This window comes from Barbus barbus, assembly GCF_936440315.1.
Source record: "Barbus barbus genome assembly, chromosome: 40".
NCBI lineage: Eukaryota > Metazoa > Chordata > Actinopteri > Cypriniformes > Cyprinidae > Barbus > Barbus barbus.
The window spans coordinates 7,297,076-7,316,386 of NC_136718.1; the positions used below are offsets into that span (position 1 = coordinate 7,297,076).

General features: G+C 37.6%; 1 protein-coding gene across 5 annotated transcripts in view; it reads left to right on the top strand.

The window, feature by feature from the left end:
* Positions 1 to 3,186: 3,186 nt before the first annotated feature.
* LOC306859464 (uridine-cytidine kinase-like 1) overlaps positions 3,187 to 19,311 on the top strand; it is a 33,652-nt gene continuing 17,527 nt past the window's right edge. For 3 of the 5 annotated variants that reach the window (XR_013783306.1, XM_079400495.1, XM_079400494.1), the window contains exons 1-3: positions 3,187 to 3,292; positions 15,235 to 15,428; positions 15,536 to 15,642. Coding sequence is in view for 4 of the 5 variants with exons in the window: in XM_079400495.1 (XP_079256621.1) it covers positions 3,219 to 3,292; positions 15,235 to 15,428; positions 15,536 to 15,642 (375 nt within the window). In the remaining variant the exon portion in view is untranslated. Of the gene's footprint in view, positions 3,293 to 10,066; positions 10,339 to 15,234; positions 15,429 to 15,535; positions 15,643 to 19,311 lie in introns of those variants that run through there. The other 2 variants (XM_079400497.1, XM_079400496.1) reach the window with 1 other exon arrangement.

The window sequence follows — 19,311 nt, forward strand, 5'->3', positions numbered from 1 at the left end:
CATTCAGTTTGGAGTTCAGGAGATTGTCTTGACCAGGACCACACCCCTAAATGCATTGAAGCAACTGCCATGTGATTGGTTGATTAGATAATTGCATTAATGAGAAATTGAACAGGTGTTCCTAACAATCCTTTAGGTGAGTGTATATATATATATATATATATATATATATATATATATTAAAAGTAAAAAATGTTGTCAGCAATTGTCTAAAAGCAAAATATTATTTCCTTTGGAGTAAAATACAATCTTTACATGTTTTTGGATCATACTTCATCCTGTATATATATATATATATATATATATATATATATATATATATATATATATAAAATATATATAGTAAATTAATATATAACTATAAAAATAAAAATTAACAGTTTTTAAATGACTAGATGTTTTTTTTATAATAAATAATTGTGATTCAGTCAAATAATGCAGTAATTAAAAAAAGGTTAATTATCAATTATTTATTTTTAATAATTATTTGTTAATTTACTACACTGCAAAAAAAATGTTGTTTCAATTTAAAATAATTTGTTACCCTGCTGACTTCAAATTTTTAGTTTAGTCAACTAAAATATTCCAGTTGTCCCTTAAATTACCATTGAGTAACTTAAAATTTCAAGTTGACAAGTCAGCGGGGTAACAAATTATTTTAAGTTGAAACAACTTTTTTTTTTTTTACAGTGTATGTAATGTAAATTTCAAACATTTTTAAATGTATTGGATTATGCTAAATGTCTAGATGCATAAGCATCATTTTCTTTAAGCAAAATATTTATTTATTTATAATGCAACATCATTTTTCATCCTCCAGATCCTCCCCAAAATGTATAGTATAGTAAATTAATAAGTAATTCTTAAAAAATAAGTAACTAAATACAAATCAAAATTTACTACATTACATTTTTTACACTGTCATTTGATTTTGCAGTAAAATGCAACATTAACATGTTCTTCACAGGTTTATGAGAGTCACCCTTCAAAGATTCACAAACTATTAAGTGAACAAGAGTAGAAGAAGAAGCAACGCAAGTATCATACATGTTGCCAGGTTAAATCTGAGATAGGAGCTCAGTGTTGCTCCATGACATTTCTGACTATGTTGTGTTTTATACTGTAATGAAACCTTAGACAGAGAGTTTGGCCCAGTAGAATGTATCTTTCTCAGTGGAAGTTTAGTTGTCGGTTTGCCATCTCATGACAAGAAAGGTGGCGTGTAGTTTCTTCTAGGAATATTGTGTGTGGCTTCAATTACCCGTCTTCCTAGATTATGTGGCGTACACATATGCAGATGTTGTACGATCATGACACTGCAACAGATTTATTTCGAAATTACAGCAATAGCTTGCAGTCGAAAGCGCTACTGCAACGTTACATATGATTTCCAAAGCTTGGTGCGAACTGTATTCGCTTTCTTTTGCTTCTTTGCTTCTTTCTTTGTGGCATAGTTGCTTTAAACTATTTGAATATGATCTTGCGCTTTTCTATACAGGTCAAAGTACATGTTGAAAATATCCTTTTGTCCAAAACGCTATACGCAGTGTGTGTGTGAGCGTGTGTGTGCGAGCATGAATGCGTGTAGGTGTGTATTTCTGTATTTAGTGCACTTGTAATCCCATGAAATAGGCTTGAATATGGAGTGTCGGTAGAGATTTTGGTGAATTTGATTGTGTGCTGTGGAATTTTGTACTAAGGGGGTCTGTAGAAAGTGGAGCCCCCTACCAGTTTTTAAAAGTCATTCTTTTCATTACTTCAACTTTTGTGTGAAATGAGGATTTACGAAGATAGTTTGTCCCATCAGAGTTCTGATGGAGAACGTGCTCAAAGAAGTTTACAAATACAATTCATTAGAAATGAGTCCGAGCAGGGCCGTCCTGACGGCTCTGGTTTGAGGTACAAAAGGATGATCCAAAAAATGTAGATTTTATTCAGAGGCTCTAGGAACTGTTAAATCTATTAATACTTATAATGGACAAAATGATCTTTTATTCCTTTAAAGTTTTTACCTAGGCTGGCAAGAGTTCTGAATCTAAACTATTCTTCTCTCTCTTTTTCCCCTGGTGTATTAACTGTGCATTAATACCCCTCAAATAATTAATAAAATGTTGACAAAGATTTGACTGACTGATTTGTTTGTTTTCTTGTGTTTGGATAAATTTGTTGTCAAATGTCACCCCAAAATCAATAGGATATATATATATATATACAGTAACATTATATTTTTACTATCACTTTTGATCAATTTAATGCATCCTTGCTGAATAAAAGGATTTATTTCCTTCAATCAATCAACAAATCTGGCTGACCCCAAACTTTTTAACAGTAGTGTATACTGCATATATAGTTTTTTTTAGGATTTGTGACAGTTCATGTGTGTATAATGTTGTTGTCTCTTTTTGTGGATTTTAGTAATAGATTTGTTCACATGCTCTTTATTATTATGTGTCATTATGATCAATTAAATTACTATATAATATTAAAACACATTATGACATTTGAGTTTAGATGGCAACTATTAAGGATCTTCAGTATGTGTATATATTTGACCTAATTAATAAATGCCTTTCCTGTCATTTTGATCAATTCAATGCATTCTTGCTAAAAAAAAGGTAGATACATAAATAAAATGTATAGTATTAATGTATATTAGTGCTGTCAAACGATCAATCGCGATTAATCGCATCCAAAATAAAAGTTTTTGTTTACATAATATATGTATGTGTACTGTGTTTATTTATTATGTATATATAAATACAAACACATGCATGTATTTTAATTTACATGTATATACATTTATATTATATAAGTATATTTAATATATAAAAATAACATATTTTTCTTAAATATATATATGCATGTGTTTGTATTTATATATACATAATATATACAGTACACATACATATATTATGTAAACAAAAACTTTTATTTTGAATGCGATTAATCGTTTGACAGCATTATAATATTTTACTTAACTTTCAGCAGATGTCTTGCCAATGTGACACTATTTTTAGCAATTCAGTACAGCAAACGCTACCATGAGGCAAATATAAAATATACAAATATAAAAGATAATATACAAATATACTTTACAGTTTACATTCTGGGACTTGTAGTTCTTTTTGGCTGAAGACACGCACGACCCTATGAAATATGGAACTACATATCCCAGCAGCATTAGTTGAGCCTAAAGTCGCAACAGCTGATTGTCAACAATGTCTGCCGTGTGTGGAGACGGAAGGGTCTCAGCGATGGAGTGCGGAGATAAATCGTCTATGCGGTGCACAAGGTACGTTTAAGCTCTTTACTGCCTAACCTCAAAGCTATTAAGACTCCTGTTTTCTTAATATGTGTGTATAAGTTACATAGGTAACATTTAAAGGTTGACCTGTCGCGCACGTGCTGGAGTCACTGCGGCATCTCGCGTGTTTCTAAGACTTCACAACACAAGTTAATTATACACGTCTGATACTATTTATACGCCTCCTAGAATAACAAGAAGTGTGGACACTCGTTTCGACAATAAACATGTGATTATGAAATTATGACACGCAGTTTTAGTCTATCAATGTTTTCCGTGCGTCTCCACAAAATCTGGTCGTTAAATATGTTTCAGATGTCTTCTCTTTAAAACCTACTGTGGGTAAATGTGTGTTTCTGCTTACTGTGGGAGAAGCACGTGGTGCGATGTTCAGTAGTGACTCATATTTGCAAAGCTATATATGTACGTTAATCCCATCAGCACCGTTATATCTGTGGACCGTTTCTCAACTAATTCTTAACTAATAGTGTATGCTATGCACTGTAACTATTATAGTTTGTATATTTATGAAGCTTGTTCTCTGTCTGTCCTCGTGTTTGCTTTGAGTCACAGCGCCGCAGTCCGCCGCCAGGGGGCGCGCTCATTCAACCCTTTACGAGCTGAGCTCATGTTACTGTATATTTACACACACACAGCTGCTGGTGGGAATGTTCTCCATGGGTGTAAACTGGCATGTGTAGGATTGAAGTGGAAAGAGGACGTCTTGACCTTTTGGAGCGAAATCTAGTAGTAGATTAAAAGAGGTTATTGTCACGCACAGAATCATATCTCGCGCACACACAGCCTACAGTAGATGCACCATTACATGCATGATTATGGATCAGCTCTTCTGGTTTTTGAATATGCTTCTTTTAGGTTACTATATATAGCTTACTGTATATTCAAAGGTTTGGGGTCAGCATGATGATTTTAAAGAAATTAATACTTTTATTTTTAATTTATGATGAGAGATTTCGGTTTCAAATAAATGCTGATATTTTGAACTTTCTATTCATCCCAAAATTCTGGAATAAAGGTATTAGCTTCCACAAAAATTTTAACATCGATAATAATGAGAGATGTTTCTTGAGCAGCAAATCAGCATATTACAGTGATTTCTGAAGGGTCATGATGCTGAAAATTCAGCTTTGCATCACAGGAATAAATTACATTTTACATGTTTTTTTTTTAATTGTTAAAAATATTACTGTTTTTGATCAAATAAATACAGCTTTGGTGAACGAGTTTTACTGACCCCAAACTTTTAAATAATATTCTGCATGTATGCATATACAGTGCTGCTTGAAAGTTTGTGAACCCTTTAGAATTTTCTATATTTCTGTATAATTATGACCCAAAACGTAATCAGATTTTCGCACAAGTCATGAAAGTAGACAAATAGAACCGAATCAAACAAGTAAGAGAAAAACATTTTCTTTGTCATTTATTTATTGAGAAAAAATGATCCAGTTACATATGTGCGTTGCAAAAGTATGAGAATCTCTTGGATTAGCAGTTAATTTAAAGGTGAAATTAGAGTCCATCTGTGCAGAGGTGTTTTCAGTCAGTGCAATGACTATCAATGTCAGTACGTGACCGGTTTTATTCAAAGAACAGGGATCTATCAAAGTCTGATCATGTTTGTGGAAGTGAATCATGTCACGAACAAAGGAGATTACTGAGGACCTCGGAAAAAGAGTTGATGTTGCTCATCAGGCCAGAAAAGGTTACAAAACAATCTCTAAAGAGTTTGGACTCCACAAATCCACAGTCAGACAGATTCAAGACCACTGTTACCTTCCCGAGAAGTGGTCGACCAACAAAGATCACTCCAAAGCAGAACGTGTAATAGTCTGCGAGGTTGCAAAACTTCCCAGAGTAACTTCTAAGCAACTAAAGGCCTTTCTCACATTGGCTAATGGTAATGGCAGAGTTGCAAGAAGAAAAAAGAAAATTGCTTGCTAAAGATCATGTGGACAAGCCAGAGGACTATTGGAGAAAGGTTTAATGGATGGATGAAACCAAAATAGAACTTATTGGTTTAAATGAGAAGTTATGTTCAGAGAAAAGAACACACTGCATTCCAGCTGAAGAATCTTATCCCATCTGTGAAACATGGTGGTGGTAGTATCATGGTTTGGGCCTGTTTTGCTGCATCTTGGTCAGGACAGCCTGCCATCATTGATGGAACAATGAATTCTGAATTATACCAGCAAATTCTAAAGGAAAACGTCAGGACATCTGTTTAAGAACAGAGTTTCAAGAGAACGTGGGTCATGCAGCAAGACAACAACCCCAAGAACACAAGTCACTCTACCAAAGAATGGTTAAAGAAGAACAAAGTTAATGTTTTGGAACGGCTGAGTCAAAGTCCAGAACTTAATCCAATTAAAATGTTGTGGAAGGACCTAAGCAAGCAGTTCATAGGAGGAAACCCACCAGCATCACAGAGTTTAAGTGGTTCTGCACTAAGGAATCAGTTGCTGCAGCAAAAGGGGCTCACACCAGATACTGAATGCAACGATTCACATACTTTTGCAACGCACATACACTCACCTAAAGGATTATTAGGAACACCATACTAATACTGTGTTTGACCCCCTTTCGCCTTCAGAACTGCCTTAATTCTACGTGGCATTGATTCAACAAGGTGCTGAAAGCATTCTTTAGAAATGTTGGCCCATATTGATAGGATAGCATCTTGCAGTTGATGGAGATTTGTGGGATGCACATCCAGGGCACGAAGCTCCCGTTCCACCACATCCCAAAGATGCTCTATTGGGTTGAGATCTGGTGACTGTGGGGGCCATTTTAGTACAGTGAACTCATTGTCATGTTCAAGAAACCAATTTGAAATGATTCGAGCTTTGTGACATGGTGCATTATCCTGCTGGAAGTAGCCATCAGAGGATGGGTACATGGTGGTCATAAAGGGATGGACATGGTCAGAAACAATGCTCAGGTAGGCCGTGGCATTTAAACGATGCCCAATTGGCACTAAGGTGCCTAAAGTGTAAGAAGAAAACATCCCCCACACCATTACACCACCAACACCAGCCTGCACAGTTGTAACAAGGCAGGATGGATCCATGTTCTCATTCGGTTTACGCCAAATTCTGACTCTACCATCTGAATGTCTCAACAGAAATCGAGACTCATCTGACCAGGCAACATTTTTCCAGTCTTCAACCGTCCAATTTTGGTGAGCTCGTGCAAATTGTAGCCTCTTTTTCCTATTTGTAGTGGAGATGAGTGGTACCCGGTGGGGTCTTCTGCTGTTGTAGCCCATCCGCCTCAAGGTTGTGCGTGTTGTGGCTTCACAAATGCTTTGCTGCATACCTCGGTTGTAACGAGTGGTTATTTCACTCAAAGTTGCTCTTCTATCAGCTTGAATCAGTCGGCCCATTCTCCTCTGACCTCTAGCATCATCAAGGCATTTTCGCCCACAGGACTGCCGCATACTGGATGTTTTTCCCTTTTCACACCATTCTTTGTAAACCCTAGAAATGGTTGTGCGTGAAAATCCCAGTAACTGAGCAGATTGTGAAATACTCAGACCGGCCCGTCTGGCACCAACAACCATGCCACGCTCAAAATAGCTTAAATCACCTTTCTTTCCCATTCTGACATTCAGTTTGGAGTTCAGGAGATTGTCTTGACCAGGACCACACCCCTAAATGCATTGAAGCAACTGCCATGTGATTGGTTGATTAGATAATTGCATTAATGAGAAATTGAACAGGTGTTCCTAATAATCCTTTAGGTGAGTGTATGTAACACTGGATCATTTTTCTCAATAAATAAATGACAAGGAAAATATTTTTCTCTCACTTGTTTGATTGGGTTCTCTTTGTCTACTTTAAGGATTTATATGAAAATCTGATTGTTTTGGGTCATATTAATGCAGAAATATAGAAAATTCTAAAGAGTTCACAAACATTCAAGCAGCACTGTATATACCCCTATATATTTATTCATTAACTGCAAGCCGTTCTACTCACCGCGGGAGTTCTGCTCGTTCATTCTCGTGAGTGTCTACATTCCACCGCAAGCGCACGTGAGCACAGCTTTACAGAAACTCGCTGATCTGATCACAGAGAATGAACAACAACACCCGGACTCTGTTTTAATCATTCTCAGGGACTTTAATAAAGCAAATCTCTCCCGCGAACTGCCAAAATACAGACAGCACATCCCATGTCCCACCAGAGACAGTAATATACTGGATCACTGTTACACAACAATAAAGGACGCATATCACTCGGTTCCACAAGCAGCTTTAAGACTCTCTGATCACTGTTTGGTTCATCTTATTCCGACCTACAGGCAGAAACTTAAGTCTGGAAAACCTGTATTAAGATCTGTTAAAAGATGGACTAATGTAACAGATCGGGATTTACAAGCCTGTCTCGACCTCACTGATTGGTCTGCTTTTGAAGCCGCTGCCATTGATCTGGACGAGCTCACAGAGACTGTAACATCTTATATCAGTTTCTGTGAGGACATGTGCATTCCTAACAGGACTCATCTAATCTACAACAATGACAAACCATGGTTCACTGCCAAACTCAGACAGCTCCGTCAGGCCAAAGAAGATGCTTACAGAAAAGGGGATAAAGTCTTGTACAAACAGGCCAAATACACACTGGAAAAGGAGATCAGAGTGGCAAAGAGGAATTATCCTGACAAGCTCAGGAAAAAAAATCTCTTCCAGTGATCCTTCTTCAGTGTGGATAGGAATGAAGGATATCACCAGTTACAAGACACCATCCCCCAATACTGTGGAGAATCAACACCTGGCAGACGACTTAAATGACTTTTGTCGTTTTGAAAGATCAAAGAAGTTTTGATGGGACTGCACTTCATCCTGCAGCATCTGGACAGACCAGGGACTTATGTGAGGATCCTGTTTGTGGACTTCAGCTCCGCTTTTAACACCACCACCACGGAAACCCTTCAGAATAAACTAACCCAGCTCTCCGTCCCCACCTCCGTCTGCCAGTGGATCAACAGCTTCCTGACAGACAGACAGCAGCTAGTAAAGCTTGGTAAATTCACATCCAGCACTCGAACCATCAGCACTGGAGCTCCTCAGGGCTGAGTGTGGAGATGATTGTGGACTTCAGGAGAAACCCCCCTGCTCTCCCCCCACTCACCATCATGAACAGCACTGTGACTGCAGTGGAGTCATTCAGATTCCTGGGCACCACCATCTCTCAGGACCTGAAGTGGGAGATTCACATAGACTCCATTGTCAGGAAGGCCCAGCAGAGGTTGTACTTCCTTCGCCAGCTGAGGAAGTTCAACCTGCCACAGGACTTACTGAAACAGTTCTACTCCGCCATCATTGAATCCATCCTCTGCACTTCAATAACTGTCTGGTTCAGCTCAGCTACCAACTCTGACCTCAGAAGACTACAGAGAGTAGTCTGGACTGCTGAGCGAATCATTGGTACAACCCTCCCCACTCTCCAAGAACTGTACCTATCCAGAGTGAGCAAAAGGGCTGGTAAAATCACTCTGGACCCCTCACATCCAGCACAATCCCTCTTTGAACTGTTACCGTCTGGTTGACGCTACAGAGCTCTGTGCACCAGAACGACCAGACACAGAAACAGTTTCTTCCCTCAGGCAATCCATCTCATGAACACTCAACAATAAACGTGGAACACACAACTATAATACACTATCCATTCACCACACTCACTTATTTTATCTTTATTTTCTCATTTCTAATTTGCACATACTTGGCCTATACATACATAGTTATTTATATTATATATTGTGTTCTTGCTGCTTTGTACATTGCCTTTTGGGTAATTGTTGTTATTCTTTTATTATCTGTGTCCTGTCCTGTCGCTGTCTTTCTGTTGCACTGTAGAGCTTCTGTAACTACAACAAATTCCTTGTATGTGTAAACATGCTTGGCCAATAAAGCTCATTCTGATTCTGATATTTATGGATCTTAATAAATATAAATAGATTTATAAAAAAGTATGTATATTTTGTAACATTAAATTATTAGAATATTTTATTTTCAAACGTTGATACATTTTATTTTCAGGATTCTTTGATGAATAGAAAGATAAAAAAAAAAGCATAATGTCTTACTGTTATTTGTAATCAGCATAATGCATCCTCGCTGAATAAAAGTGTTAATATAAATCATTAAAATATATAACATTGTTATACTTTTTTGTGGCAGTTTGTGTGTATAACTATATTACTGTTCTCATCTTTTTTTGCTGGATTAAATCATTACTATAATAGTAAAGCATCTAATTACTGGGACTTTTTTTTTTTTAGTTTGCGACTATAGGATATTAATACACTCAGAACACACAGGTTTATATATATTTATGGATGTGCACGCGCTGTAGCATTACATTCAGTACTGGCTGGGATACTGAGTTTCATCATGATGTTTGTGAGGGGTGTCCCGCGAGGGGGGCAGGTGGAGATATGCCCCACAGGACGGGCTTGTTGATAAGGTGATCGCAGAGCCCTAGGGTGTAATGAAGAGAAGGCACAGACCTCATGACACGACACCTGCTGTCACGTCCAGCGCTCTCTGCTTCACAGAGCAGCCTGATTTGTTTATGTTCCGCGCCTAAGAACACAATTCAAAAGCGTTCCTCTCACTCTGAGCTGCCCCATAAGAGGCCAGCGGAGGGGGGGGCGTGTGCTCTGCATGTTTCCAACCTGCTGCTATTAATACCACCCGCCAAACATAATCTGTCTTGAATAGTCTTGAATGGTCCCAGCCCACTAAACGCTTGCGACGTAGAAAACAAAACCAAACCGACGTGGAAAGCACAGTTTTGTTTTCCTCCCCTCTGCTTCACTTTCGTTTCTTCCTGTTCTGTGGCTCTCCTCGGCTTGCCAGAGGGCAGGCGCTCTGAGCGTCTGTGTTTGTGTGTGTCCCAGCGCTGATCTTTCATCTGTCTGTGTCTCTGCGCGCCCGTCATGAACACACTCCCAGCGTACTCAGGAGCCAGGATCTCAGGCTGCTGGGCTCTTAGGGCAGATGGAAGGTAAGCCTGGGAACTTGAAGTCATTTTCAGAGCATCTTTGTGTCCATCCTCAGGTGTGTTGGACGCTCTTGAGTTGCAGTTGTATGGTAAATTCAGCTGTTGCTGGCAGGACTCTGCTTACTGTGTTTTTGCGAGCTGATTTGCATCAGATTCATGTATTTGCAGAAAACCTCAACTCAGGTTTCGATTTGATTTCTGGTATTTTAAAATGTTTGATGGAAAATATTAAGCGATCTGCACAATGGTATATTCTCATATCATCCTTGAGTGTGAACTCATGATGCGAACCAGAAGTTGCTAATGTTTTGTCGTTGAGGTTTTTTTTTTTTAAAGTGACAGTTCACCCAAGTAAACAAAAAAAAATTGCATTTATCCTCACATTGTTCCAGAATCATATGTTCTTCTGTAAAACATGAAAGGAGATGTTTTGAATAATGTTCACACTGCTCTGTTCTGTTCAAAATGTGAACAAATAAATTACTGGTAATTGTTGAAAGTTTATTTGCAATATGGCATTGTTACAGGATTGAATTACTTTATAATATCAGGTTGAAAAGATGAGGGAAAACTTATTCAAATTTGAATAACTTTTTTCAAATGACAGAAAGAACCTTGAACATTGAAATACAGTAAAACAATAAAACGGCTACAAAAAGTAAACAAATCTCTCAAACAGATTAACGTGCAAAAGAGCACAGCTGTAAGAGAACAAGAATAAAAAAAATCTGATCATTTTCAACCATTGTCTAGTTATTGTTTCAGGGGTGTAAATGCTGAACAAGAAAAATGACATCTTGGAATATTCAGTGTTAGCGAATACATAGCAAATACAGAAATCTGAATGGAAGCATGCAAATACTGACCAATGTGAAATTCATACTCTAATCCAATTTTTACATAGCATACATGCAGTGTTGTTGATTTTAACCAGTTGAAGAAATTAAACATAGGCAGAGTTTAGGGGGACACAAGAACCAATCATGATTTTGTCTGAGCTATGAATAAAATGTAAAAATGAAAGAATTCATATTTTCTCATTTTATTTATATTATCTTATTATTTTAATGGATAGAATAAGTACATTTTGGGCTCAAATTAATTTTCGTTATATTTAAGGATGTCATTATTCAAAAACGTTTTAGAAAACTGAGTCGGGCCGAGTACCACAACAAACTTGTAGCCAATAAGCAGTAAGAGGTGTGTCTACTCATGATGTGGAGGAGAGAGCGTTCTGTGGAGGAGAGAGCGTTCAGTGAACAGCCGAGCCGAGCGACAGAAAGATAGAGATGGCGAATAAAAAACAAAAGTGAAAAATGTCTGCGGAACGATAAGGCAAGAAGTAGGACCCGTGTAAATTATAGGATCAGCTATCCAGCCCTGGAGAGAACTCAAGGAGCGGAAGGTCTGCGATCAGAGGCCGAGGTTGCTTTGGTTCTTCTCGATAGGCGAGTAACACCGTATCTACACCGGACGCAGCGCACCGCAACAGTCTGCCTACACTGAAAGCGACAGTTGAAAATCATTTGAAATTTGTCAGCATGTCATAAATGGAACGCGGCAGCAGTTTTCTGTCAGAGATCCAGTGTAGACAGCATCACTGATTATGACTTCTATAGTATTTTGTCGCGCCGCTCGCGTCCAGTGTAGACACGGTGTAACATTGGTTTTGCTTTGTTTCACAGAACTAATCCTTGCCTGGGTTGCATAGGCTACATATGTGTGGGGCGGAGCTATCAAAATAGGGGCGAGACACTTTTGGGGTAGGGGCGTGTTTGTTTTGGTGATTTTCAAATATCAACACTGGCTTCCAGAAATCTCTTACCCCACCTTTAATCGAATCATGATTCTCAACTTGTCACAATACATGAGAGGACTCTCTTTTCGTTATTTTCCAGCTTTAGCAAGTTAACTGAATAATCAATATTCGTCTTTTTTGTTTTACTGTCACTGCTGGCTGAATTGGACAGGCAATTTGATACAGTATTCAGATTGAGCATGTACACAAGCTTGTGACAGCTGAAATGGATCTTGTGAAATGTGTGATCGCATTGCCAAGAAACTTAAAGATTAAGGAGAACTATCCAAACTTTTTCAGACTAATGTTACTGCAGTTACTTGCACTCACGCTTTCCCGTTGGTTTCAGAATTAAATTTCTCTGTTATGAGGAGAATCTGACTCTGATCTTCAATGGCACAGGACAGATTCTCAGATCTTTCCTTATTGCACATAAGGAAAAATTTGACTGAAAAACTATCAGAAGAAATAGTGAAAGAAAGATAGTAGTCATCTACGCAATTCGGAAAAGAAACTGCTTTTTTGCATTAGGCATGTTTTTTTTTTTTTACTCTTTGTACAGCAGTCATTGTTCATTCTAAATGTATTTTTTAATGTAGAATGGGTATGTTACATAAATATATGAAATGTAGGACATATAAAAAAAGTGCTCGTGGCTCGTCTGCCAGTGGGTGCCCCCCCACGGATAAAAGTGAAAATCTGCCTATGAAGTTAAAGGAATGGTTCAACCAAAATTAAATTTTTCTGAAAATGTACTTCCTCTCAAACCATTCAAGATTTCGATGAGTTTGTTTCTTCATGGGAGCAGATTTGGAGAAACATTCCATCACTTGCTCACCAATGGACACCTTTATAGATCATGATAGTTGATCTATAATTAATGATGGGCAAAGTAGCCTAATAGTGTAATCTATTAACTACGCATACAAGCCCGTCTTTTTACTTAAGTAACAAATATGGGTGTCATGCCATAAAATTGTATTTAATATGTATGACTTTGTAATTAACGAGAATTTAATAAAACATTGTAAGTTACTAATTACAACACTTTCATTGTACAGAAAGAGAGCAAAGAACATTTTCACTGACTTCAGTCTAGCCAGTCTTAAATCTACCTTTATAAAACTTTTAGAAACTCTGATAAAACGAGTCCAAATGGCTTGTGCGGTATATAGTCTCAAAGTCATTCAATAGCTCTTTGTGAGGAACAGACTACAGTTACATTATTTACTGAAAATCCTTGAAAGTTGTGCTTTCTTTACAGTGCACTTTCTTTATATTTAATTGTCTAGTGCAGCTTGGATATTCTACTGTAATTTCTCCTTTTGTTTTCTACAGAAGAAAGAAAGGCATACAGGAAATGAAGACAGACTGTCATTTTGGTGAACTGTTCCTTTAAGAGAGACTCTTACGAACTAAAGTTTACGGTGGTTTGTTTTGCTCTGAAAATGCGAGGGCAGGGTCCACCGTTTGCCATCTTATCTGTTATCGCAGGGCAGATAAACTAGAAAGCCAAGGTGATCCCTATTCACACAAACAGAAACTCAAAGGCGGTCAATACGTCTTTAAAAATTGCTTTATTGTAGTTTTACCAGTTGCACAGGTCCAAGGTCTAGGCATTTTGGGTTAACCATGGTATGCAAACATGTTTAGGTATTACACAGTCATGCACCGCTTGATCTGACTGGCTTTTTAAACATTTAGATGATTAGTTAAGAGTAGGCTGTTTTATTTCTTCTTCTTAATGGACAAGTACAAGCACACATCTTCTGTGGACATTTGGCTTTCTCGCCTGCTTTAGTAAGTATTTTTCTTTTAAAAATTTCAGATTCTTGCTGCTTATGAGATTTAGTAAGCTCCTAAGGTTTGACGCACACTGCAGAAAGTCTCTCGTAGGCGTCCACCAATTTTACCTTGAATCTCTTTCATTGATTCGTGACTCATCAATCATTCCAGAAATGCTCTTAGAAACCAATGCATTCCAGCACTCGGAAACATCCAACAAACAAATGCACCATTGTCATACTGTAGTTTGCTTATGCATATTAGTAATCATTGTTATCCAGCTTTCTTGCTAGCACCTTTGTGCATACTGTATTATTATTTGATTACTGTGTGGGCATTATGTTTGGTATTAATGTAATAATGTAATATTGGGCTTTAAGCAGTAGTTGTTATCCAGCTTTCTTGCTAGCACCTTTGTGTCCAAATTTGGTCCCAAGAATTGAATAATTTTCAATTATGATATGATACCACTGATGTTGGTTTATTTTTAATTGAATTAAAAGGATAGTTCACCCAAAAATGAACAATCTGTAATCACTTACTCCCCATAATGCTGTTCGAAACCCATAAGACTTCAATTCCTCTTTGAAACACAAATGAAGATATTTTAAATAATGCAACTTGAGAGATTTTGTCCCTTCATTGAAATCTACGTTTTCCGAAGAGACCCGATCGATTTATATAATGAACAGATTTAATATAGGCTTATATTTGCATACAAACATTGATCAACACATAGAGAACATCAGATATGATCAACTGTACTTCACACACGAAAACAAACCTCGGGGCCTGTGGGTTATCTTTAATCACACTATGCTGCCACTGGCTATACTTATGTTTGTCTTTATTAATAACAAGAGATCAAACACTTGTTTAGATCTAAAACCAGTTGAACAAAATGAGGTTAGCTGCTTTGCTCAAGCTGAATTGTCATAAACAATTTATAACTGGCATGACAATACTGATATTTCAGTTATCTCTGTTTTATTGATCATGATGTGCCACATTTACTGGTGACATATTTGCTAAGTTCAGTGTAATATGTGGCAGCTGTTGTTTATGCCAGAGGTTACACCACACTACAAAACTTATGATGCCACTCTTATCAGATCTTTTTTTCAGTGTTTCCTCATTGAAATAGATGAAGCTGCACTGCCTGTTAACTACATAAAGGTATAGATGCATGGAGGCATTGACATGATGGTCGCCAAGTCAACTGGAAACAGTTTGTGTGCAGGAAGTCAGAGTTGACACAGAAAAAAGCAGGATGTGACTTGTCTCGTTCACTGTATCGTATTTCCTCTTTTTAATAGTGGCGGTGGGGAAGGCTCTCTGGACAGGCTCCTCCCATCCGTCAACACCAGCCTGTCGCCACGAAAACGAACCACCAGCCAGTGCAAATCACAGCCTCCGCTGCTGCGGACCAGTAAGAGGACCATCTACACCGCTGGACGCCCACCGTGGTACAATGAGCACGGCACCCAGTCCAAAGAAGCTTTTGTTATCGGTCAGTATATTAAAGTGCTCCGGGGAGGAAAAATCAATGCTAACTCGTACGCCATCACAATCATTGTCAACCATCACGTGTCAATACTGGTCTCTTTGTACCCACAGGGCTTTGTGGAGGCAGTGCTTCAGGCAAAACAACAGTTGCTCGTAAAATTATTGAGGCCTTGGATGTTCCTTGGGTGGTTCTTCTGTCAATGGATTCCTTCTACAAGGTAGCGGGTCGTCTCATTGTAAATCACTCATACATTAAACGTCCCTTCGGCAGATATCAGGGAATTGGGTGTTCTGGGAAATCACACCCATTTCTGTGACAGCCCTAAGCTCTGTGTAAAGTGGAGTGGCATGCTTTTTTGACCAATCAGAAACATTCTCTGGCTGTGATTGATTTTGCATCTTTGTGTTTGCTGTCATGTCTTTTGTGGGCAGGGTCTTGGAGATAACACTTACGGTATTGAAGAAAGCAGAAATGACCATAATGGCTGACAGAACCTTTAAGACAATGAAATAGATGCATATTTTCTTCTGTAATAATAATTCCTTGGCAAACTTGAAGTTTATGCAGTACTTGAAAAACTGACCCGAATTTGGCCCAAAACACAGTGGTTTGTTAGGTTCCAGTGGCTGCATTTCTTAAGATCAATTTAAAGTACTCCATAAGAATGTTCCTACTGTATGTGCAAGTCTTGACAATTCTTAAGAAGTTCCCAAATACTTTCTGAGGAGCATCTTATTCTGTGTATTCTAAATGGTTAAAAAAAGTCTATCTCAAGATTGAGCGATGTGAATGTAGTCTCGCATAACCAGACCTTCAGACTAACAGCAGAAGGTCTGGGCTCCATCACAGCTATTATTGGTCAATGGCCGTCCAAGAGGCCATCTGACCGACATGTAAAGCAACCAATCACAGTTAGTTTTGTTTGGCGTCTTGTTTAGGGGTGTGTAAACATAAAGGCGATGTCCATAACAGACCAGCATACAACCAAAAAATAATTCAAGAATTTTGTGTAATAGACCATAATCGATTATAGCCTATGACGTCATTCGCATACGCGCTTGTCACGCGAGTAATTAAAATGCACTCTCTATTTTAAAATCTGAGCTTGCCTTTCTCCCGTGTGTGCGCTAGAGACAAACGTGGTGGGCTTCATTGCACAGAATATGCGCTCTGATACACGTGCGCATTGCTTGACAGTGCTTCCACTCACTGTTATTTTAGTCTTTTACTTTAGATATGCTTTAATTTCTGCTGTTTGGAATGCAGTATGTAATAGATACACGAAACTCACATATTGACAGACTTTCGCGTGCGCTTTGTGTTTGTTTGTCCTGAAGATCACGGCTGCACTTGCATCTACTTTTATGATACGAAATTGATGTAAGCACTGTCAGTGTCCATTATCTCATCAGTAGGCCTAATAATCAAATGGCAATAAGGCTGAGGAAAAAAGAAAAACCCATAACTATGATTATCTGTAAACTTTCCATAGTTAAAGCACTCCCAGATACTGAAAGTGCTTTTTGTTTAACACTTGTAATTGTCTTTTCCCCCCTTTATTACTTTATATTTGCTTGTATGTTTTGAAGCGATATTTACTTTTAATTCTTAACAATAATTAATTGTTAATTAATATATTAATCAATTAATTCATTAACATAATTATTTTTCAAAGTAGCCTGCTTATATAATTTAATAAAAATGCACAAATGTGATATAATCGTGATGCATCGTGATATCGAATCGAATCGTTGACATAATCGTAATCGAATTGAATCGTGAGACCAGTGTTGATTCACACCCCTAGTGTCCTGTCTATGTACGGTCTCATATTTACTGAGCGGACCAAAAAATATTGGTTGTTACAGAATTGGAATGTAGGGTGCTGCTTTGTTCTCTGGCTAAAAGGTTGAGAGATCTTTAACTTCATTACCTTCTCACTGTCTATTAAAATAAAAGTATCTACAAAAAAATAAAAGTAAGTATATGAAATGGTGTTACTAGCCTGTAGGTCGGTAACCTTTTTCTATTAATTCTAATAATGCCTGCAAATGCAATATGGTTTGACACAATTATCAAACCACGAAGTCTGCATTGAAATATATAAATTATATCTGCTGCGCTTCGTGTTTCAGAGTGAAACGCTGTGATCTTTTCAAGTGAGCTGCTTATAAGTGTTTTCAGTGTTCACGGTAAATGCAGCTCCACACAAGTACTGTGAGTTTGAGTCTCTTAAAGAGGTCATATGATGCGATTTCAAGTTCTCCTTTCTCTTTGAAGTGTTACAAGCTGTTTGTGCATATATAAGATCTGTAAAGTTGCAAAGATTAAAGTCTCAAACCCAAAGAGATATTCTTTACAAAAGTTAAGACTCAACCACGCCCTCCTAAAATGGCTCATTTAAACACGCCCCCACGTCTACGTCACGGTGTGGGAAGATTTGCATAACACCGCCCAAACGTACACGCAATGAAAGAAGGCGTAACTTTTATTCTCACTGTAGTATTGTTACCGCCGCCATGTCGTGGAGACGCTGTTTCTCGTTGTGAGAGCGAAAGTACTTTGTTTGGACTTCCAAAAGAGGAAGCGACTAGAAACCAGTGGTTAAGTTATATTTACAACACTGTTCCAGAACAGTACAACACAGATATTAGAGTGTGTGCTGCGCATTTTACGGAGGACTATTTCCTGAACCTGGGAGAGAAGCCTACAATGTGAACACTATGAATGGCTGTGATGTGAACACTATAAAGGGGGGCAATTCCAACATCGCAAGGACTGTCTGCTGCTTCTGACTCACAGCCTGTAAGTATGTTTCGATATTTAAAACATTTGCTACTGACGATTCAAACACGAGTTTTGAGCAGTGTAGAGCAGTGCTTGTTTGGCGTTTCTAAGATCACAAATGCAGACATATGTTTCCGCGGCGCAACACGTAAAAAAGACCATTTAAGTCATTATAATCAGTAATTATGTCCTCACTGAAAGCAACAAATGCCTCGTTTATAATGGGTTTTATTGTTTCAGTCTCGTCACGGCATCTCAGCATGGTAAGGGGGCATGACATTTCCGTCTCTCGCTTGAGGTATTCGGCCAATCACAACGCACTGGATAGCTGGCCAATCAGAGCACATCTCGTTTCTCAGAACGATGAGCTTTGAAAAATCGGCGTGTTTCAGACAGGCGGAGCATAGAGAAGCAACTAATTCACAGTATGTTGAAAATAATGTCTTTTTTTGAACTTCGAACCACGTAAACACAAAATAATGTTCTTTTTAGCGACATCATATGACCCCTTTAAAGTGAATTTAAAATGTGAGAATGGTTTATAAATCTGATGTCAGAAAAGAAAGAAACCTTTTTAAAGAGAAGTGTCCCTGCAGTTTTTCACCAAAATAAAAGTGCTATGGTTGAAAATTAAGGAAAAAAAATATTTTTTAATTATTTAAATGTTTTCAAGGTTTAATTATTATTATACAAATTATAAAATACTTTACAGTTCAAAGTATTATAATATATTTTTATTGAATTAAAGAAAGAAAAATAATATTAACAATGGTCATAAAAATTGGATGCATTTCCCCAAATAGTTTGCCTGTTTTAATAAAGTAATGCACATACAGTTTCATGGCCAATAAAAATATTTATGGCCAGTAAATTTTCTCTAGACACGAACATTGGCAGATGTGGCAAAATGTTAGTTTTAGGCCTGATTATATGTGTTTGTAGTTAGTGTCATGTTGTAATGATAAATATTTGAAACGACCCAATAAATTAAATAGCTTTGGGGATTTTAAGACAAATTGGAGGTAACTCTCTCTAAATTCTAACTTAATTACAATGATTTTTATGATCTCTCTAGGTTAATTACAATGATTTTTCTGTC